This window comes from Rhipicephalus microplus, chromosome 8, assembly GCF_043290135.1.
Source record: "Rhipicephalus microplus isolate Deutch F79 chromosome 8, USDA_Rmic, whole genome shotgun sequence".
NCBI lineage: Eukaryota > Metazoa > Arthropoda > Arachnida > Ixodida > Ixodidae > Rhipicephalus > Rhipicephalus microplus.
Window position 1 is genome coordinate 12,238,109 of NC_134707.1, and position 23,455 is coordinate 12,261,563.

Here is a 23,455-nt window from a genome sequence, read left to right on the forward strand (position 1 = left end):
GGACATGATGATACCTAGAATGAGCCACTGTCATCGAGAAAAAAAAAAAAATGGGAGGGACTTCTAGCATACACCATAGATTTATAGGCAAATCTATGGCATCCCAAGCCAATCTTTTCTGAAGCTGCTTGCACCTCACGTCCGTGTCAGATTTCCTATGATGCTCCTGTTTAATCTCTTTTGGTGGACTCAAGCACAAAAACTGAAAATGAACGAGTGCGTGTCTGGCGTCCACCAGCCAACCCTTTCAGAGGCCACCTTCTCATCTCCCCATTCCCCTCCCTCCCCCCTCGTTCTCCACACGCTGGTCACGATTCTGAGCATGCTTCTGTTACATTTTTGATGGCCAAGCCTCAAGATTTACGCGAAGTTCTTCCCGGTCTCTTTTCCTCTGACACAGCCACTACATTGCAAAAGCAAGTGCTCCAAGATTCTTAGGGCTCCTTACAAGTTTTTTGCAGGGGGCCTTAAGGCATTGTGACCATGGCACAGTCTGATTGATTGATTGATTTGTGGGGTTTAACGTCCCAAAACCACCTTTTGATTCTGAGAGACGCCGTAGTGGAGGGCTCCGGAAATTTTGACCACCTGGGGTTCTTTAACGTGCACCCAAATCTGAGTACACGGGCCTACAACATTTCCGCCTCCATCCATGGCACAGTCTGTCCAATTCAGAAAAGTGTCGATAATGGTAGTGTCGGTCACTTCTTGAATATTTGTAAAAAAATATTCTCAATAGAGACTGGTCCTGTGAATGATTTTATGTTTTTAAAAGGTTGTAGTCTAATATATTTGAGTGAATGTGAAAGAGCAGCGAGAAGCTTCAACGAGCTAAGAATGTACATGAATGGGTGCACATTTGCCACCCTACACAACTGGCAAGAAGATCGTCATTGCTCTGCTGCAACTGTGTTTAACAATTTAAGAAATTCCTTCTTAGAGAGCATGCAAATTCAGCGAAATGCACAGCATAATACATATGCTTAGTTTGTATGCAACCACAGACACTCCTTACAAACGTAAATCTTTCACATAACTTATGTAACAACAGCTAATGATGTTAACAATGAGGTCTGCTCATTACCCTGAGCCTTCAAGCCAGGTTATGGACACTTGCTACAGGAAAGGCAGCTATATGACCTCATGCATTAATCCCTTTGAATTGAATTTGCCTCAGTAAGGTAAACTTGCTGGTATGTACTTTAAATAAGGAAAGTGACATTGTAAAGATAGGTATGCTTGTGTGTTTTGTGTCAACTTAATTATCTTCCTATAGGTGCAGAATGACTGAGAATATCCATGCCAGAAACACGCTTCGCTGGACACATCTGATGATACTTCGTGAAATTATTGCTTGATAAACCTGCAATACTTCAAACAAAATTTTAAAAGTAGTACTACTAGGTGCACCCAAAAAACCGGCCACAAACACACATCCAGAATATTCAATTTCTTTTCAATCAAGCGTGAAAAAGATATTTCGCTACAAATATTGTGCACAATCCCTGGTATCTTGGAATGCAGCACTTACAAAAGCTGCAAGTGTGCACCCTTTAATACTGATATGATCTTGCTGTCTAAGACATGCAGAATTTCATAGATGTAATCTTTAATTTGTGCCTCACTCATTTATTTCTGCAATTCAACATGGTTAATGTCACAGTGTACAAGCTAACCATTTCAGTTAGAAGCCAGTACAGAATACTGTGTCTACTATTTCCAAGACCTGAGTTAAGTACTGTTTGCTGAAAAGTAATTTTGTTTAACACAGCAGTTTATTCACAAGCTGCCTATGAATAATTTATTCCCACGTCCTCCCAACTAACCTACATGGCCAGTTGTTAACACTGAGTGGCTTCTGAAATTCAGTTTATTTCTGGTAACACTCGCTCCTCCCGCACATCTTGCTCTCGCTTATCGCTCCACTTGTCTGGCTTCTGTTTCTTGCATCTTCCACGGTCACGGCCTTCTCACTTCGTGCAGAGCCACTCAGTTTACAGCCGTGCATGGATTGTAAGGTGGGCCTACCCAAACTTTGGCTCGGCATTCTTTCGCACAGATTGGACAGTGCTGGGGGTAATGGCCTTTGCAAGACACTTTCGCGCAACTTCATGCAGCTATGCCGCGCAAATTCCTTTTTGCGCATGAGGAAAGCATGTCACACATTGGCCGAGTGCTTCATCACAAGCTCGGTTGGTCTTGCGTGCGACGTTGTCGTCGTGCAGTACAGTTGTGCAACAGCCTTTGCCACTGCATATTAGTTGTAGCTAACACTGCACGTGTACTGTGGGATGATAAAGCAAAGTTCCCGCCACAGTGTCGACGTTTGCGAGGTTGTTCTCTTGTGTGACCTTCAGGTGTGCCCAAGCTTTCTCTGCAAAAAAAAAAAAAAAAAAGCGAGAGAAAAAGGTCAATCTGGCAGATGCTATGCATGAACAGTCACTTGCAAGCATTCGCCCTCTCATCGTCAAAAAGTGCCTCCTGGAAAAGAACACAGATAAGAAAGAAGACGCAACAGTGGCACAAACTGAGGGCCTATTTGTAAATTGAACAAAAATGGTGCGGGAGCGAAACCGACCTAACTTGCAACTGAATTTGTACGATGCGCTAAAGGAATTGCCGAGTGCTGCAAGCCTGATTGGCAACATGAGAAGCACAGGATGTTTGGACAATTAATCAGCAATAAAGGTACGCACACACGACCCAGAATGTACCCGAGAGGTTGCTTGTACTCGTAATTTCCGGTGTGCAACTCTTTTCTATATCGTAGAGAGCATCCTACATAACACATCCTACACACACCCAATGGCAGCAAAAGCACAAATGCTACTGACAACTGTTTATTAGAAGGAAGTGGCAAGGCCCATACTCCAAAGCTGAGGCTGCACGTAGCACAGCAGACTGTTGTTAAAGCGGAATTCACATGAGGGAGAAATAGACAAGAGATAAAGGCAGAGGCTAGTGACGTCAATAGGCGAGGATAAGTCCCCTCAAGTGTCCCTTACTCACACGGACGAGGCGAACGCTATAGATATCGGCAAGCTTTCGTCTTGGAGAGGGGGGGGGGGGGGGGGCTTTAAAGCTGTGTTGTGTCTTAAATGGAGAAGGAGGAGGAAAGTGCTTGTGTTGCTTGGGTGAGGAAAGTCCTGGTGTGGTTTGAGAGAAGTGCTCGTTTTGCACCCCCCCCCCCTGCCGCTTTGCTGCTTATAGAAACTTTCTTGTTTATGTCTTTTTTTGTGCCGAATGCAGACGCGACGTTGCTCTTGGTCTGACTTGCCACCACGAACTTTTCTTTTTTGCAAAAAGGAACTCGCCCAAAGCTACATTTCGGGCAGCATCAATGACAACAGTTTTTATCTTTTTTTTTCGACTACGAAATCGCTCACAGCCTTTCTGACTCGTCAAATATTACTATTGAGTTGGTAAATAGGAGTTTCAGTACCTTTCAATATCGGTTGGCTTTCTGTGAACAAAGGATTTATAGCATTTCTCTCATGAGAACAACCGAGAACGGAAGGAATCTTGCCTATTAATATTTGACAATTATCTGTACAAGCACTTCATTATAATTTCAAAACACAAGGTAATAGAAGACCACTTCTGGCGTCACTATGCAAACTCAGCCTAAAATTCTGCTGTATCAGTGCAACCGCTAAAGTAAAATGTGAAGCATGTCATGTTTCTAAAAATAAAAAGCAGCTCTCGGATTCTATGGTTGCCTATATTTTAAGCGTCTAATTTCGAACAATAAGGCCCGTTAAAAAATTTTGTTATATTACTAAGACATCTTCGCCAAGCTGAACAAGCAGAGCAGTAGCAGCAGCATTAACAACAACAAAAGCGGGTGATGTCACAATTCTTATCAGAATAACCACTTCAAAACAAAACTAAATATCACTTCATAGAGATGGTAGCGCTCTATCGTCTGCTTGACTATTGTCTCCCACACACAATTATTTAGGTTAGTTTTCATCGGAAGAGATGTCCCACAAGTGATGATATTTTTCTACGAGAGAAAAGAAAAATTCAAGGTTAATTTTTGCCATCACGGTGCACGCAAGTCCGGAGCGTAATTTGGAACAGCCGCTGCCACCAGGTTCTGCAGGCACTGCAGGAGAGAGGGCTACAATGTGGCCAGAGACACACCCAAAATTTTGCTACATGCCCGCTGCATGGGGATCGATTGACCGGTCAGAGAAACGATCCCCGCCTCCCCCGGGGAGCCACGAGGAGGTCGCATCGACACACTAACCTATGACGTCGTTGTCACGTAATGCCCCATCCTCGCCTCTCCTCCGAGAATTTCTTCCTTATGTGAATCGCGCTTAAGGGGGGACACGGGTTTTAGAAGACCGAAAATCGAAAAAAAAATTGCCTTTTTGAAGCTGACATTTTCGAAATCTGTACCTATTTATGCACTTACCTGAGAAGTTTCTAGCTTCTCGCGTCATTATTTCTGGCTAAAAATCAATTTATAACACCCCTGCGAGATGAATGTGAGTGCAAATAGACGCTAAATTCGCGCTCTTTCTGCGTCGAACCGTTGCCTGTACACACAAGCAATCGAGGTCAACTTGGTCTCGTTTGGAAAAGTCGTTCTTCGTCTTCAATTTCCTGCCACCGCTGGTTCGCCTTTCTCATTGGTTTTCAAGCAAAAAAATTGCCCGCAGCTTCCCTCGGGGGAAAACTGAGGAGGATGCGGAGCATATAATTGGTTAACGGGGTGTTAAAGTGCGACTTACTTGGGTCGATGGCTAAATTGGTTAACGTGGTTGTGAAATGGGGTGTTAAATTGCGACTTACTTGGGTCGATGGCTAAATTGGTTAACGTGGTTGTAGGAGGGGGTGTTAAATGAGTGAACACGTACACACGTATGCGAAAGGGCGGCGCTGGTCGAAGGGACGTCGATCATTGTGTTTGTGGATTCGTTGGAATTCATTTCACCGCGACCTTAGACGTCGACGCGCCGTACAAACCAACCGACGAGCGGCAACTGAGCGAGCGAGCGCCGACCTTGAGTATTATACAGCGCGACGGCGCATGCACTGTCAGCTGTCGAATGTTCGAGAAGGGGGAGAAGCGCAACGGCGCATGCGCGCGCGTCAGCTGCCGATGTTCTCGAAGCGCGACGGCGCATGCGCGCGCGTCAGCTGCCGATGTTCTTGAAGCGTGACGGCGCATGCGCGCTACATTATACAGCTAGCGAATGTTCGTGAAGAGGAGAAGCGCACGCGGTGTGTAGAGGAGGAAGGGTGCACAGATGGTGGAGGAGTGAAGCGCGCGCGGTGTGTAGAGGAGGAAGGGATGCACAGATGGTGGAAGAAGGAGAAGGAAGCTTGCGGACGGCGCCGCACTACAAGCCTCAAGTATTAGATGCTCCGCATCTAAAACGCATCATCGAGAAGCACAAGCGCGCGATTCTATTACCTGCTTGGGGCACGTGACAAAACCTAGCCATCCAATTGGCCAAGTGGTGTTTCCGGCGTCTGCTTCACCATCCTGACGTGCACAGACATGTGCCATTTTGTTCTGGTGCTGTCAACTGCCTGCTGCAGTAAAGAAGTTCTGCCCAACACTGATTCGTGAAGCGGGTGTGGCGATCGTTCGTTCGCCATGAACTTCAGAAAGAGCCCCGCTATGGCTCAGGACAACGAGGATAACGAACTCGCGGCGGTCAACGCTGGTCACCTAGTCAGCAGTGTAGGCCTAGCTCACGTACGAGCCCGTCAGTTGCAGGCAACGGCACTGAAAGCGGCCATGTTTTGCAGCCTCATCAGTTAGAGGACGGCAAGTAAAAAGCAGAAACAAAGCTACGAGAGATATCAATCTTTGCTGCGAGGCAAAAGAAGCGCAGTCTTATTGCTAAACTCGTTGATGCCGCGGTCCCTTGCGTCTGACGAAATGACCTCGCTTATGCGTGAACTGCGTAACGGGTTGTCAGAGTGGAGTACGCCATGTGTAGACGAACAACAGAAAATGAATGTGTTCACGGTGAATGTGCTTGCCGCCCGCGAAACGGAGGCTACTGGCAACAGGTAGACTGCTTTTAATGACGTGTTCGCAACAATGTCGCGGTGTCGACTCGAAAATGCGAGCGAGTCTTACGTGAAAAGAAAACAAATACGATCGCACTCATGTAGCCGCGAAATTATGAGCGAGTGCACAAATTCGGTTCACGACATTTACGTGTAATTCATTCTGGACAAGAAGGAAAACATCGCCGTGTAATTCGGCGGATCGTGGATGACGCGTGCGCATTCGTCGCACATCGGCGTCAGTACAGTCACCGAACATGGAACCGGCCTTGTAGGCAGACGAGCACACGGTGACAACTTGCAGCAGGACTTGAAGAAATGACACGCTCAAGCAAACAATCAGTGCAATTACATGCCCAGTGCATGTTAACGGACTAAAAGTATGTGTGCCATGATTTTTTTGTTTGAAAACAGCGAAATAAATTTTTAGCAGTATTTTTCTTGAAACACAGATCGACTTTCCCGAAACACTTTCTTTGCTAGATTGTTCTGTAAAAGTGAACCTAGGACAGCTAGAACTGTAATTATTTTTGCACAATGTAGCTACATGTGCACGAAAAACAACATTGGCCATTCATTATTATTGTGCAGCTCTACTTATTTTTCATTTTAATATAAAATATTTTATTCTTGGTTCCATGCAATGAACTTTTTTGTGCTATAATTCGAGAAGTACTTGTTTAATTTTTAATCAGCTTGCAGCGTTGCACTCCTTAGGCTTTTTAGTATTCATATATATATTAATGACTATGTAATTTTAAGTACATACATTTTTACAGTTAAAAATTTTAGGATACTTTGTTTTCTTCATTTTCTCAAAGTGGTAATTTCGTACACCCTGCATGACAATTCCTGCAATATATCAGAAAATATTACAGATAGCAGAATAATTATTTTTGCCACATGAAGCTGTATGTTTTAGAGCACAAAACATAGAAAGGAGATTTCAATTTCTCTAGATGCAAGTTTTTAAATTTAGTCTATTGTGTGACCACACCATGGCCACATTCAGAGCTATGAAGTTTAGTGTACTGTAATGCAAGAAATAATTACCCAATCAAAAAAGTGCTTCCTATGTTGTGTGCCTTATGCTTTCTACTGTTCATCCCTATGATATTTGTTAACTTTTGACTTGTGGTTATTTTTCTATAAGAACAATAGATTGTTATCTTGATTATTTAATGAACCAATAAACATGCAGAAAACATAACTACATCTTCAGAATCAGGAGAACAAACTAAGTAAGCATGCCAACTCTCATCATATTTGATAAAAAAAATAGATGAGATATTCCATAGACCCATGTACTCCCTTAATAAGACACCAATTAATTCGATCTTAGCATAGGGCCTTGGCTGGTACTCATAATCTCTTAGGGTTTCTATATGAAAGTTAACCTTCGTTACACAATTACTACTTAACCCAGTCGCATACAAGAGCATGACACTCAAGTATTCCTAAGTGGCAGGGGGCATGCTGTACTTCAGCAACGATAACAAAGCGTGTGGGGGTAAAGTGCTTGCCCTAAGGCGCGCACACATTGTATATTGTGCAGTCGGTGGTGTAGTCAGCTTAGTTGCCACTGGGCGAGAGTAGGCACTGTGCTTCCCCAGTGATGCCATAACAACAACAAGGTTAAGCAGGGCCATAAAAAGCAAAGCTATAGCTCTTTTAAGGCTTGGCACGCTCATGAACGGCTGTATTTGAGTTTAATTGGGACGATTCCATGGCTTGGCTCCCATTATAATTCGTTAATCTATAAAAAAATGTTATAGTGAACATCGTTATAACGAGATTAGACTGTATCAAGTACCAGAGCTTACTATGTACTCAATGGCATGTTTCTGAGGAATTCTCGACATCTGTGTTCAGTTTTCTATCAACAACCTCAGCTGCCACAGTGGCTTAATCATGATCGTGGACAACAGTCAGAGATGTGCAACCGGGCATCAACAAGGCAGCGTCCATGTCAAAGGGTGATAATACCTACTGAACACCAATAGACATTGTACAAGCTCTTACACATCAATACACAATAAACAACTGAGTGCTTCTGTGAAGCGGCATTCTGCTTTCCTGTTGTATCATTTCCTATGACAGAGGGATAAGCCACGTTTTTTTTATTACCTTAGGGAAAGCAGCAACTTCAAAATGGCAATGCAGATCACATTCTAAAGAGCCAGTTTATCATTATAATCAAGCTAATTTACCCATTAAAACGGACCTTATCACACCTGATGTCCAACAGCTGCCAAGGATTGTCCCTATCGCTGCAAAAAAAGTTCAACTCGTTTTTAAAGTTAATTGCAAAGTTTAGCGATGCAATTGTGGAATACAGAACTGATCTATAGTTTCTCACTTCATCCGTAAATCATAGTAATAAAACAAAAAGAAGCAAAAATGAGGAAAAAAACCAACAAAATTTAAGGAATCATCTGCCCGTATCCCAGCAACACAAAATCAATGCGATTGCCTTTCAAGAAACTGCATCATTACATAGAAGTTAACTGATATAGTATGTAAACATTTGTAATGTATTGACCTAGACATCCCGGCCGCGGTGGTCTGGTGGTTAACGTACTCTGCTGCTGACCAGCAGGTCGCGTGATCGAATCCCGGCTGCGGCAGTTCATCGAAATTGTTGTAGGCCGTGTGCTCGTATTTGGGCGCACGTAAAAGAACCCCTAACGGTCGAAATTTTTGGAGCTCTCTGGTCGGGCGTCTCTCATAATTATATGGTTGTTTTGGGACATCAAACCCCACATATCATCAATCATTGACCAAGACAAATCTTTCATGATTTCACAGAACAATTCGTACAATTCATAGCCTTTTTTTCCTATGATATTCAGTAAGGAGCTGAGATCTGTTGACAGCAACATGATAACGCACTGTTTGCTTGCTTGATATACACCAAAATTAAAATAGTGTCATGTGACTGTATGAAAAACAGACATGACAGGTCCTGACCTGTAAACCATGGCATACATGTTTTGTACAGCATGATCTACATGGCACATTAATGGTGCGCATCCAGCCACTTTGTTAACTGGATATACAGTAGACTCTCAGTGAACGGAAATCTGTTAAACGTAACTACTGCTTAAACGAAGATATTGCCTCTGCAATGCTTGGCTTTGGGCTTGTATTCTGCACTCATGTTCACCTCTCAGTAAACGGAACTCCTGTTAAATGGAACACATTTTCTTGGTTCCTTCAGGTTCTGTTTACTGAGAGTCTACTGTATACCGTTATACCATTATTGGTATGGCTTGAAAAAAGTGAGTGATGAACGTAAATCACAGGAAGCGGCATGTAAAACAAATCGTCCACCGTGGTAATGTGACTATCGAAATTATCATATGCAACACTGCATTACAAAATGAAGTGAAATGAGGACAAAGTTATCATGCAGAAGGTTCAATTAATCCAAATCTCTATGCAACTTGTTCTCGTTTAACCCCTAGTTGACACAAAAAAAAAAAGTAGTGGCACGCACAATTGTGTACATAGCGTGCGAAAGGGTCAAGTCTAATAATGAATAACATTATGAAATGTAATGCTATTTCCTTGCTGCATGTGTTAGCATATAAAGGCCTAGAGTGCGTTTTTCTGTTTGTCAATACTTCAAGAGACAAATAAGGGAGTGGGCATTTTACCTGTAACCACGTACTACTGTCTTCGGTCTGTACTTCAGCAACCTGCAAAAACAAGTTTTAAAATAGAAGACTGAACTTCATGCAGTGCATAGTCTACGCTTCTGTCACACTATACCATAGTAGGCAACGAAAATTTAGTCCCCGATTACGAGTATTTCCTCTCTCTTCCATGCTATCCGAAAGAAAAGGATGAACAAAAGTACCTACTATTTCAGTTTATTCATACACGACAAAGCATGTTTACAAGGACTAGCCCTGACACACAGAGAGAAAAGAACCATTATCGCATTTGATTGCACTTACAGGGGTGCTGCACTCAAATTTTCCCTTCTTGTACCGCCCTCGGGTAGACGCAAAAATAATTTTAAAGGTTGATTTGGGCAGCCATAGCTATTCAACATACAAGTTCAAAATAAATACAAACAGCAGAAATTGGAGTATCCTTTTGCATTTCACTCATCCAGTGACCTGTTAAGCTGGTTCCAATCAAAATGCAGCTTGCATCTTGTGCTACCATAACCTTTTACGCACTGTGGCCACCCTTACCATGAGCCGTTGCAACAGTTTTTGACATCATTGTCACCATGTAGCGAGTTACGTGGATGGCTGAAAACTCCAGCCGCTGAGGTGCTGTCATCCTCGGACTCTAAGCTCGTCCACACTCAATTCAGTTGCGGTTGCAAGACAGTTTCGAGCGGCATGAGTATTTTGCAGTGCGATGCTCACCCATGTGGGTGTGACGCTACCATAGGAGCGACTGGTGATACTAGATGCAGCGCTGTGACACAAGCGATACCAGAGATGCTGGAAACTGGCTGAGAAGGCCACTCCCACACTTTATACATACGAAGGACCTTCGGAAATATTTTTTGTAGAATAAATTTTTCCTACTCCCAACAACACCTCTCTATTGAATAGCTGGCATCAATTTCTGGCAATTATCACTGCTCAGAACTATGAGATTGTAAAGCTGACACATTAATTTGATATTTGACTTGCAAAAGTTCTTTTGATAACAGATCTTCGATATTAAGCATAACGACGAGGGGCACACACTTCTTTCAAGTTCGCCAGCCAAATGCATTTTCTCAACAACACAAGCACATTGGTTCGTGCAAAGGTCTGTCAAAAATGACTATGTTGTCAAAAGGGCAAACTTAAATTGATTCTTAAAGTGGCTAAACCAACTACAGAAAGAGCTTGGCGCACAAGGCATAATTTCAACATGCTGAAATCGACGAGAAATGCCGATCGCAGGTGATCAATTTGAATAGGCGTAATAACGAAAGACTTAATGGTTAAAACTTGTAAGGCGCACACTTGACTGAGACCCAAAAAGAACGAAACAAGCACTAGAGCACAGCTCTATTTTTGAAAATTACTGCACATAGAAGCATTATGAATTAGCAAAAAGCATGAGCAAGACAAGTCCTGCGGCATACATGCGAGTTACGAAGGATTAAACAAATTTCATAAAGGCAATTTTTATTGGTGAGCGGCACCAATGGCTGACTGATAAATTTGTTGGCACAAATTTTGATTAGAGCTGTGCGAGTATCGAAACTTTCAGAATGAAGCAAATTTGTATATTGAAGTTAGGTGCAAATCAAATCGAATATTTTTTTAATGCTTCCCGAATATTTCGGTATAGTTCGAAGCCAAATCGCAGGAAAAAAAAGAGGAGGATTCCTCAGAAGAAGAATGGCGATTTGGGCTAGTTGGTTTGAATTTATGGTCGTCCGTGTTGTCCTCTTTGCCTTCCGTTCCTCGCCTTTCGTCTGTTTCTTCTAGCACCTTCGTGCTCGCGCTGCAGCCCTTATTACCGAGGATTCCTCAGCATATTCTTACGAGATCAACATGAAAGTGTCTCTTTTTGCTAGTTTAATGAAGTGGTGGCAGCGTGGCACTTCATAGTTGTCCTGTCAAGAATGAGGTAATCTAGAGGTTAACATGTATTAGTTCATGCTTTGGTGCAACCGAGGTGTTGCCAACAACACATCACCCGCGAAAAGCATAGATGCTATTTCCTCAGCCTCTCCTCCTCATTCGACGTCTATGGAAGCCCAACTGATGTCACATACAAGGCTGTGCTCTTTTCACATTAAATGTTCCAAATTTAACTCGTAGGCGTAAACACAAAAGAACTTCATTTGAAATTCGGATGCTAAAAAATCTTCAGCATACGGTTTTTTAGAGTTCCCACCCAAATTTCAGGTCCAAAACAGCACTAATTCAGCCCCCTGTGCCACCACATTAATCGAAATTGTTGGAATCAGTCTTTCCTTTAGCCAATAGATTTGCGGCAATAACAGAGCCTAAACTGCAGCTTTGCCGCAGCACAACTGTGATGCAGTGAAGCATACTGAAAATCTGAAGGGATCACTTTTAATTTGATGTTGACTGTGTTTTGTCTTGAAAGAATTTGACCGCAGCAGAGCCTAAAGGCAGCTTTGCAACAGTACGAGATTGTGATGAGATGAAGCACATTGAAAGTCTGAAGGGGTAACTTTTAATTGGACATTGACAGCATTTGTCTTTGGGCAGTTCGAATCTTTCGAGTTGTAAAAATTTTAGTGCGAATCGAATCGAATAGCCATACTACCTGAAAAATATTCTAAATATCTATATCTCGCACACCCCGAATTGTTATATAAAACAATAAAAAGATATGTTATTGCAATCAGTTTTTTTTTTTCCTGATACAGATATTTTATTTTCTGATAAACTAACACATGAAGTTATGGGAGCTTTTCTCATAAAAATGTGTGCCAACAAATTTGCCAACAAATTTATCAGCAAACTTTTGGTGGTACTCCCTATGGACAAGTGGCCTTCTTGAATTTTGCTTAATCCTTTGTAATCTGCATGCAAGCCACATGACCTGCTTTGCTCACACTCTATGTTGATTTACGAATCTTACACGTTGTCATCTTCAAAAATAAACAGTTGCGAGTTACATACCTGCCAACTTGGCGACACAGAAAGAAGTAAAACCTTTGGATGAGAGTCGAGCGGTATACCTTTAACAACAAACTTGATCACGTTTTTTGCAGCGAGTAATCGAAGCAACAACTTAAGCCCAGTGACCTGTGACTGTGCAAAAAGCTTGCCAATCTTAGCTGGCACGTATCCTTGGTGCTATGCCTCACCTGGCTGAATACTTAACACGAAGCCGAAGCTTTGTTTTCCTGCTCGGGGTTGCGGCTCTTCCAATTTCGTGCATGGAAACCTACTGTGTTGGAATGGTAGTGAAGTATTACAGCATTTTACATGGAGTGTGCAAACTTCCATCAATTCATTATGCTAATCAAGCTTTTCTTCTTTCGAACATACAGAAAAACAAACGGTGAACTAAAAGCCGAGAGTTGTGATTCCAAAAAAGCCGTAATGTTAAAACATCCTCTGACCTTCAGGCATTTCTTGGATGGCACCTTCAAAGACATCTGTGAACAGAAACAAAAAAAAAAAAAAACTGAAAACTCATCAACACAGGCTGGAGTGTCTCGCTAAGTGATGTTATATAAGGAGGGGGCATGGACACATTACCTTTGCAGCATCTTCAGTCTGTGCAAAACAATCAACCTGGAAGAAATTGCGCTTGTTACAGAGACCATTTGACTCCCATATAAGGCAAACAGCTACAGGTATACCCACAAAAGAAATGATCCGCAGATGTTTCTCCGTGTGACAATCGTCACAATAAGACGTTCAGTGTGACATGCTTTCTGTCGGACTGGTTTTAGGTGTGGAGTGACCCGCAAGCGGGACATTGGGTGTACTCCCCGAGTGCATCGTGACCCAGCAGTGGCACACCCGGCTATGCCTCCATCTTTTGCTCCAACGAGATGGCGTTCCCATCTTCTGAGCAAGCGTTTCGCACATTTACTTGAAAGATGCGAGGCTGTTTGTAGGCTTTCTCGCATGAATCTATGTTTAAATACAAAATACTTCATACGAGAAAACAGATGAGGTCAGTTACCATGCTAGAAATGTTTACTAGGTACATAAAAGTTAACATTTGGTAGGAATATTAGGCAGCAAGATGGCACTGTCACCATTGTAGCGGGTGTCAGGCACGTTTATTGTTTCACTTTAGTGTTGTTTCAAAGCGAGTGAAAAAGCACAGGCAAGTTCTCAAACTTTTTTTAAAAACCATGGTTTAGTGTCCCAGCCCAAGGTTTCAATTAAATCAAAATTAAATGCTGGGGTTCTTCATGCTGAAACCACAATGTTTAATAATGAGGCCAGCTGTAGTGGAGGGACGCCATCGGTTTGGTTTGAACCAACTCTTGTTTTTTAAAAGAGTACGGAGAAAAATTTTGCATGCTATTTCTTCTGTTGAAAAAACTAGCTAACGACTCACATGCGACTGGAAAACACACTTGCTTTAGCGCAAGACAGTTATTTTGAGATGTTTCTTTGGCAGCCAGCCACTGTTTCGGTTTCAGGCAGCACCAAGAGAGGCAGGACCAGGTTGCTATTTTTTTTTGCAGGCACAGCTGGACAAGTGATTGCATTAGACAGTGATGTGCACTATGCATAGAAACGTGTGCACACAAGCGCTGTGTTTACAAACGAGGCAGAGAGTAGACGCAGAAAGTACGACAGCCAACAGAAACTTGTAATGTGGGTGTTTATGCCTAAAACAAGTTGATGTTGCTCTAGTGAGACACTTCGCTCAGTGCCCAGTTCCATTACATACACTATAAAATTCTAGAAACCACAGACTCGGTAATCGAAAATTTCTCAAAAAAAGCACTGGCACAAAAATTTAGCACCTTTGTGTCTGCAGCAACAGGTAGCTTATAACCCACATATAACACCTGGAAACCTCATTTGCGTTAGTGTGCGACTGTTATTTATTCATAGGCGTTTTTAGAGAGCCCAGTCTCGGTTTCGGTTTTGAAGAGCGCCGATCTAGGCAAGAGCAGTTCCTGGGGAAAGGTAAACACTGCCGGCCATGCGACGTGGGTGCTGTGCGCAAGCGAGCCCCACACTGACAGTCAGCACAGCCGGCACACACGAAAACACAGGCATGGAGGAGGAAATCGCAGAGTGCAAGAGCAAGATGTGTGCCAGCAACCAGCCAACACAAACTTGTGACGTAGGTTTGTTTACGTTGCCCCTGCATTGATGTTGGTGTCGAGAGGGGCTCCGTATTTCGCTCAGTCCCACAGCGTACACACTAAAATTGATTTTAAATACGTTCTAGGCTATACTCTCCCTTAATACCCCATAGATCTTGTGTATGTCTCCACATACATTTACCTTGCTTATTATTTCACCTCCGAAACTTTATGTCAATCCTCCTTTAAATGGAACAACTGCCTCTAATACAATTAATCTGTGCTTGAATTCTGCATATCTGTTCATCTCCCAGCAAATGCAACTCCAGTTAAATGAAACATACTTTCTTGGTTCCTTCAGGTTCCATTTAACGATAGTTTACTATACGTTCTAGGCTACATTTGCCATTGCTATATTGTAGACCATGTACTATCAGCGTGAACAGCGGCAAGCCTTCCCCATGGCATAGTGCATGTCGTCCACTTATCACTGTGCACAGATGCGTGTATCCTGTTCGGCAGCTCTATGCATGAATGCATGCCTGTCCATGGTGATAAGCGGACGGCACGCAGTATGCCATTGCGAAGGCTTACCGCTGTTTGGGTTTCGTTTGATGCTGATAGTACATGTCTACACAAATCTATCTCACTAGTAATTCTTCCTTCAGGATTCTGTATCATACTATAAGCCAGCAAACTCAGTCACGAGTCAACTCATTAAAACTTACTGAGACTCAGATCGATGCGAGAGTCTGAGTGAATGTGAGTGAATAATAGTTCGCTGAGTCTGCGTATGAGTTGGTCAAGTTGAGGAAAATTTTTTGCGAGTCTGGGTCCAAGTGAGTCATAACCACACGATCTATTTTTTGAGTGAGTCTAAGTAAGCTCTACATTTTATGCCGACCTACGTGGACCTATCTACTCAACTTCGGCAATAATATCAGCTTTATGTTGGATGACATTTACACTACCGTCCACTCACGCAAACCTAAACGCACCAGCGGTCATACGCACACTCAATATTTATTGAGAAAGGGTGCAGGTAATGAATGGGGCAAACTAATTCATGGAAAATTGATAAAACTACATCTTTTCACACACCTCTTAAAATAAAATTTCCTTACAGGACCCCAACCACTGACAACTTGGATCTGAGAAATGAGATCAACAAGAACCGAGTAGAGCACCGAATGTGCAAGATATTTTAAGGAGCATTGCCACAAAGCTCCAAAAAGCTAAGTAAACGCTAACTGACTTATGAGTCGACTCACTCAGGCTCAGTTCGAGCCATAAGTCGAAGCGAGTTTGCGTGGGCTACAGTTTGGCGAGTTTGAGTCCGAGGGAATCTGGTTGGGAAACATTTTAGTGAGTCTGAGTCCAAATGAAAAATACTTCGGCGAGTATTTAAGTTCGAAATATACTTTGTAAATAAGTGGGAAAGAGTGCCACAATATTTGCTGACCTATGATCAGTGCTCCTTAAGTGAGCACATAACTCAAAGTACATAGCCATTTTTGCATTTCACCCTCATTGAAATATGGCAGGAATCGAAACCCACATCATCATGCTTAGCAGGGCAACAGCTAAGCTATTAAACTACAGTATCGGGTGTCGTCTGAACGAAACGAAGCTGCAGTTCTCGCTGCACTCTGTCTAGTCTTTGTGATGGCTTGCACAAACTCAGCATTGCCACACTACAGCATCAACCTTCACTGTCGCTGATAAGTGCGGCAAGTCGGGCCAGGTTGGAAAATAGGCATAACTTTCCATTTGAAGTTTCACCACCACAACAGCATACACACATTTAGCGCACTTCCAATGTCCAGATGATTATAGCAACATGAGAAACAAACAGTACGAATCACTGGTCGAGGCATGGAAACAAAGGTTGCTGTGTAATTTTCATTACACACATGCAAGAAGATACCACAATCATTTCTTGTTATGTTTCAAGCTTAGCTTTGATTTCAAGTTGCATTGTGTTCTATTTTACATTCAATTTTACATTCAAGACTACCTTAACACCCTAAATTTAACACACACACACACACTTAAAAAAAACATTTTAATATGTCACCTTTCCAGTGCCATCTGTCTGGAAGCAGCAGTCAACCTGTAACAAAGAAATTTACTGGATAAGTTTATTGGTTTTTTCCACAACAGATTTGCAATCGCACTGCTATTTATTAAAGTTAGACTTTCGAAGCAAATGCTCTCCACAAATTATAATAAGAAAAAAAACAAAATCAGTAAGTGAAAAAAATAATACGGTGAACATACATAGCATGTTAACACAAAAAGGTTCGTTTCTGTACAAACAAGGCTTATTGATAAACGAAACTTAAGGAACGCCAGGCATGCGTGGAAGGCGCAGCACAGTCACAGCGAGAGCTAAAAGAGCGGCCTTTTAGAGCCTTTTCCTAACACTCATTGGGTAACTGCTGCAAGCAGACTTGCTGGGCACCCACTGCAGCATTAATAACCATAATTTCTGAGTAGTAGGCCGGCAGACGCTATGCTATCCTTCATTTTTCTGAGAAGCGTGGTATCTGCTAAACACATGCGAGGAATTCGGCGCTAATTGTTCATGCAGTGGCTGACGACGAGGAATTATGCCTGAAGCGGGTATGTGCCACAGTTATTAGGTGATCAAGAACAAGCTTTTGTAATGGGTTGGAGTGATCGACGACCCACTCGTTACACTATTTGCCACGTGTGACGCCTGGTTGTTCATTTGCTGATGTAACACTCTTTATTATTCATATTACCGCTATTGCTTACCCGGCATAAAGCCTGCCTAAGGCAACTTTGCAAACAAGTCCCAAACACCGGCGCGGCTCAGCGGTAGAATACTGGGCTGGCAAACAGCGGACCCAGGTTGGAGCCCCACTGTGTCCTTGGTGTTTTTTATTTACTGAGTTTTTTTTTTTTTCGATACTGGTTACGAACACCGGCGGCTGCCGACAACTACGACACCACGCCTGACCCGTGTTCTGATCTCACAGCAGTTTTTGCTGCAAAATCAATAATGGTAATATTTCTTTTAGTTTACAACTATGCATGCAGTATCAGAAGACCAATGATGTAATTTTTTTGTGGCATTTAGCCAAAACACAGTAGATGTGAAACATTGCTGCAGAAAGTCAGAGCCGGAAATTCTCAGTACAACAGCCGTCTCATTTTTCTTTATTTGTTGATTTTTTTACCTAGGGCCTAGATCGCATCAAAGCCATTATACTGCGAATATGAGCGCTGCAATGAAAAGCACACTCCTCTTGTTTAAAAATGTCAATGGTGCAATGATGCACAGATTTAGACATGGCTTCACATACGTATTTAGGTAATGGTGCGATGCACGGACACATTTCTGGCAGCTGGTTGTCATAAGAAGCAAGAATGGTTTACCATATTTTCTTTAGCTATTAAAATATGCTTTTTTGCAACACTTATGGGTACACACCAGAATGAATCAACCTCACCTTGCTTTCTTGAGCGTTCCTTTCAGAGTTTAGTCTTCTGGCAGGTCTCTGCAGGCACTGTGGGTCTTGATAGTCACTACTGCAACATATAAGCGAAACACGACCACACTGGTGCGCATTTACACTAGCTCTACACGGCATATCCAAAATAGGCAAATTGTGAACCACAGCAGTCAAGCACAGAATATGCAAAGGGATACCGAACAAAAGTAGGTAAAACTGAAATAAACATCGAAATTCCGCTTGGAAGAGGCGACTGTTCCGAGAAACAAGAGTTTATCTCACATTGAAACAGCTGGCTGCTTAAATTGTCAGTGTGCAGCAGCTGCACACTGGCAAGAGTAGTGCTGCGCATTGACAGCCACGTCAAATGTGCAAACTGTCCCTGCCACAGACGCGACGAGACATGCCCCACCACCATTTAGGAGCTTTACCACACCTGAGGCATATTGTTAACTGCCAGTGCGAATTATAGCGTGCTCATTTCAACAGATGTTAAGTAACCAAACATTAGCTTCTCCAATTCACAGTGGGGCCACAAGATGCATCAGTTTGTGAAAAAAGTGTCAAGTTCATTATATTCTACGAATTTCTGCCTGGAATGAATGTTGCATCTACAAATTTCAGCATCCAGGTTTTCAATATGACTGAAAATATCGGTGACAAAAATTTTGTTCAGTACCCCTTCAAGAATTTTTCGAATACTGCACCCAGTGTAATCACCTGTTTGGCTCCAGCTTCCTCTGAAAGCAGCATCAAAAGTAGATCCCAAGGGTTAATTTTCCAGACTTTTACAGGGTCAGACTAAGTTTCCGAAGGGCAAACTTGGGCAAGCAAACATGAAAAGTGCTACAAAAGAGCATATTATCGTGAATCACAATATATTTAGGGAATGCAAGCAGTTCATTTTTATTTGCGATGTCAATTGGGTCATGAAGAAATGAAAAAAAAAATACTCTGGAGTTTCTACAGGTCATAACCAGGCGCACAACATAGTACATAGAAACCACGAGATTAACTTTGACCATCTGGAGTTAGTGTGTGAATGAACCTGAATTTGCAGCTGTTTCTACATTCTACTACCTTGAAATGCAGTTACCATGTGGTGTAATCAAACAGATGCCAATGTACTTTCTAGTGCATGGCAATCGCAGCAAAGTCACCACAATGGGTCACACATAAAGTGAGAATTCAATAAGTAATCAGTGCAAACATTTTACGACTTAATACATTTTTTGATAGAATCTCCCAAGACACCTAAGGTAGTAGCTAAAAATGCATAGTGTCGTTTATACCTCAGCTGTTTGAAACCTCAACAAGTCTCAACACACAGGCGCGCACACGTTGCATATTTCGTTCGACTGCTGTTCCTTGCTTGTCAAGAAGCTTTATAGTGCATCGGTGACGTGCGAACTTCAACTAATCTCACTGGTTGCAGCCACCACAACATGCACCCTTCTATTTAACTTGGTTTTCGTTTAGCTTTCATCATCATTATCAGTGCTCTCAGCCTAATTTATGTCTACTGCAGAACAAAGGTTTCTCTCAAAGATTACTATCAACCCTACCTTGAGTTACCCGATACCATTTTATCCCGGTGAACTTCTTCCTGTAGTCACTACATCTAACCCGCTGCCATCCTTGGTGTCTTCCCTTTGGTATCCAGTTTGATAGCTCAACTAGACAGCAGTTGCCTGTCCTGCCGATTACGAGGCCGGCGCAGCTTTATCTTTGTTCGGGTACACTCGAATGGTGGTTTTTAGGCGCAACATTGTGATGTGTGCTATGTGTCGCTCTTCAAAATGAACTGCTCCGAATATGTTTGGTTGATTTTTTCAGAGCACCAAGCTCTAACTCTGACCGCTCTGAAACACTTTTTCTTCAACCTCGGAGTGTAACCGAGATCTGATGATGCGGGAAGTACACGTCACCGGTTTGCAACATAACAGGCAGTAACGTGCAGGTTCTTCCAGACTCCGATTGCCTTAGCAAGCCCCTGCAGTTTTGGCTCGGACACATTCTCTGGCTCGGATCAAGAGCAGGCTCTACATTGCAGCAACCTGAGCACGGTGGCCTATAGTCGAACACGCCATCATTAAGAACTGGAATATCAGCCATGTGCGTGCTTATTTAACCAACTTGACTCCCTCCGGATCTTTCATTTTGATGGAGGAGAAGTGCTATGGGCCCATGTCTCGTGCGATTTCAGGGCATGTTGAAGAGCACCAGGTGGTCTAAATTTCTTGAATCCTCCACAACGTAGTCTCTTGTAATCATACTGTGGTTTTGGGATGAAAAAGCCTTGATGTTATGACTATCTCTTCCAACCTTTTAGTGTTATGCCTACTATCTGCCATTCTGCTGTGCCCTCTGTAGTCCTCGAAAGAACCGGCCAGAAATTTCTATAGTATCTGTACTCTTTAGTGCAATGGAAAGCATACTGACCAGGGTGTCTAATGATGGAGTGGTAACAGGGTAAAGGCCCTGAATGATTTATCAAAATTTTTGGCTCTGTGGGTCATAGACACAGCATACTCTTTGAAGAGTGGGTGGTGAGCACACCAGCAATTTTTGTTAGTGTGCTGCAGTTTACTGCACATGCGTGCACTCGGCTGTATGCTCTGTGACTTGCACGTTACATTAATTACTGCGAATGCCGCACGACTTCCAAGTGTCAACTCCTTTCACCTCATAAGCAGCACAGAATAGTGAGGATGAGCATTTACATACACTTAGTTTTTAATGCTCATTCTGGTTTGCATGGAGGCATCTCACTATGTACAGCTAAGTGAAGGACTCTACAATCCAGCTTCAAGGCTCTTCCACTAGACGATTCTTATAGTGCGAGAACAGATCAACGACACAACAATAAGAAGACGAGTGCTCTTGGCCCTTTGTCGTTCTGTTCTCGCGCTATAAAAATCGTCATGTCATAACAACTAGCCCAAATTGCCACGCTTCCACTAGGCTGTGCAACATCACATGTTTCTGTGTGTATGTGCTACTTCTAAACATTATTTAAAAATATTAATCCCACTCACATCACTAAATGGAGGCTTCAATATGTCAGTATAAATCAGTCTTTTCCTTTCCACAAGAATCTAATGACACATTCTGTCCAGTTAGCAGTCCCTTGTAAAATTTTCTTGCACTTCTTTATCCTCCAAGCTTTCACCCCTTACATAAGAACTGTCAATGTGTACTTTTTGTTTTATCTTATAGAGTATTTATCTCTTAGGATGTGATAATGCCCACCATATGTGCTATCGCCTAAGCCCTTAAGTAGATCCCGTTTTCCCCAAGTTGGCTCTGCTTTTATTAGGTGGCTGGCTGTATAGGATGGTTTCAAATAACAGATTTTTTTTTCACCAGGCTGTCAGTCATTGCTCTAATATTTAGCCCTGCTTTTACACCTTCTACATTTACGACATTACTCATTTATTGCAATTCATTGATTCAATTCCTGAGGAGCACTATGTCATCTGTAAATCATAGGTGGCTGAGATCCTTTCCATAATTATTTGTTTATTTCCAGTCTAGTGAATTGAATACCTATCAGCGTTCAGTGCTGGCTTTGTAGACAGACGAGGGCAGTTCATGAGAAAAGCCTCAAACGTCAAAGTAGGCATCTAATGTCAGATTAATTTGCATCACTAGGGGTTGTTTGTGCTTATTTGAAGCGCAATATGCGGCAGTTGACGTACAACTTATCACTCAACTGAAAAATCTGCGAAACTTCAGACTGACTTGAAGGGACTGATTATGATGCTGGTTTTGAAGTGGGAGGTGTAAGTCCCTGCTGACCAGGTGTGCACCGACTGTCACATGTAGATTACAATATGGAGATTGCTAAGCAGAAAACCACAGTACAGCCACGAAGCGAACACTGGTTGGCATTGACGTAGCAGTCGGTGAGATCTTTCGGGAACCTTTTTACGAAGCACTACTGGACCAGCTTACCTGCACAGCGAGTGGTATTCACACAAACCCGCCGGATTAGCGGGATACGCGGAACTCCTGGTAAGCGGGGGAATCGCACCCATCCGCAGGTCGCTTTGGCACGAAGGGCACAGCATGAAGGAAGGCACGTCTTTGCTCGGACGCTGGGCCGTGAGCATCGGCACGTGAGACGTACGGATAGGAGACAGCTCGGCGGGACGAGAACAAACGTCGCACACGAAGTCTACTCTCTCAAGTGCAGCACGCTGCCTGAGTGCAGCTCTTTCGCGGTGACGGCGTCGGGCCTCTGCCTCTCGTTGACGTACTGCGGCGTCTTGGCGTCGCAGTCGACGCTTGGCCGCTTCGAGCTGGCGAGCTTCGGGGTCCTGGCGGCGGCGTCGTCGTGCCTGCGCTTCGCGCCACTTCGCACGTTGAGCCTCCACATCGTGCTGCACAACCGCGGCGTTCTGTCGGTGCAGCCGTCTCACTTCGGCCTCGCGCTGTCGCACTGCCTCGATTTCGCGGCGGGCGCGGTGTTTGGCCGCCTCCAGCTGCCGAACTTCGGGGTTCTCCCGTCGCCTTCGGCGCTGCAGTTCGGCGTGCTTCGCTCGAGCAATGGCGCGTTGTTCGTCCGTCTGGGCACGTATGCGGGCCCGCCTCATTTCCTTACGTCTTAGCTGGTGTTCGCGCTCCTCGGACGGCGTTCTCAGGATTCGCCGGCGACCCATGTTGACGAAAGACAGGCAGCCAGCGAGGGTGGGGGCACCCAAGCAACTACGGCTGCTTACCAGATTTTGTGATAACGCCGATAAAGCACTCGCGAGCTTGGTTGTGTTCGCAAAGCTTGTAAGTGCAGCGAACTTTTTTCAGGACGTTTGCCGCAATTTTTTCGCGCCGGAACCAGAACGGCTGAAAAATACGAATGCTTGTATTTATCTGATGATGATGATCGTGATGCCAGTAACGCTATTTTAATTTGCGTACACCAGTAAGAACGTACATACACTTTTAAAATAATATCGCCACGGCTAATCGCTTCGGAAAAAAAAAAAAAAACTGAGGGCTAGTAACTTTCGTGCAAACCTAGAAAGGGTCTCTCTCTTCTCGCACGGGCTTTTCGTCACTGAGGTTATTCAGTTTAAGGCTCAAAATAAATGCTGGCATTCTTTTTCACGCCTGTGTGAGGACCGGACCATTAAAAAAAATTGGATGACCTTGTGGCAGTCCACATGCCTACATCACTGCAGCAAGAGTTAGCAATGTGTTGTGCAGGAAT

At 43.3% G+C, this 23,455-nt stretch overlaps 1 protein-coding gene across 1 annotated transcript; it reads right to left on the reverse strand.

Annotated features, from left to right (window-relative positions):
- Positions 1-1,608: 1,608 nt before the first annotated feature.
- On the reverse strand, positions 1,609-23,248 carry LOC119165201 (uncharacterized). Its single transcript, XM_075871060.1, has 7 exons — positions 22,201-23,248; positions 18,241-18,319; positions 16,839-16,874; positions 13,242-13,277; positions 13,103-13,138; positions 9,696-9,737; positions 1,609-2,374 (listed from the first exon to the last, which is right to left on the reverse strand). Exons 1-7 carry the CDS (start codon positions 22,905-22,907, stop codon positions 2,354-2,356), a joined length of 957 nt encoding a protein of 318 aa, XP_075727175.1. The 5' UTR covers positions 22,908-23,248; the 3' UTR covers positions 1,609-2,353.
- Between the last annotated feature and the right edge of the window lie 207 nt (positions 23,249-23,455).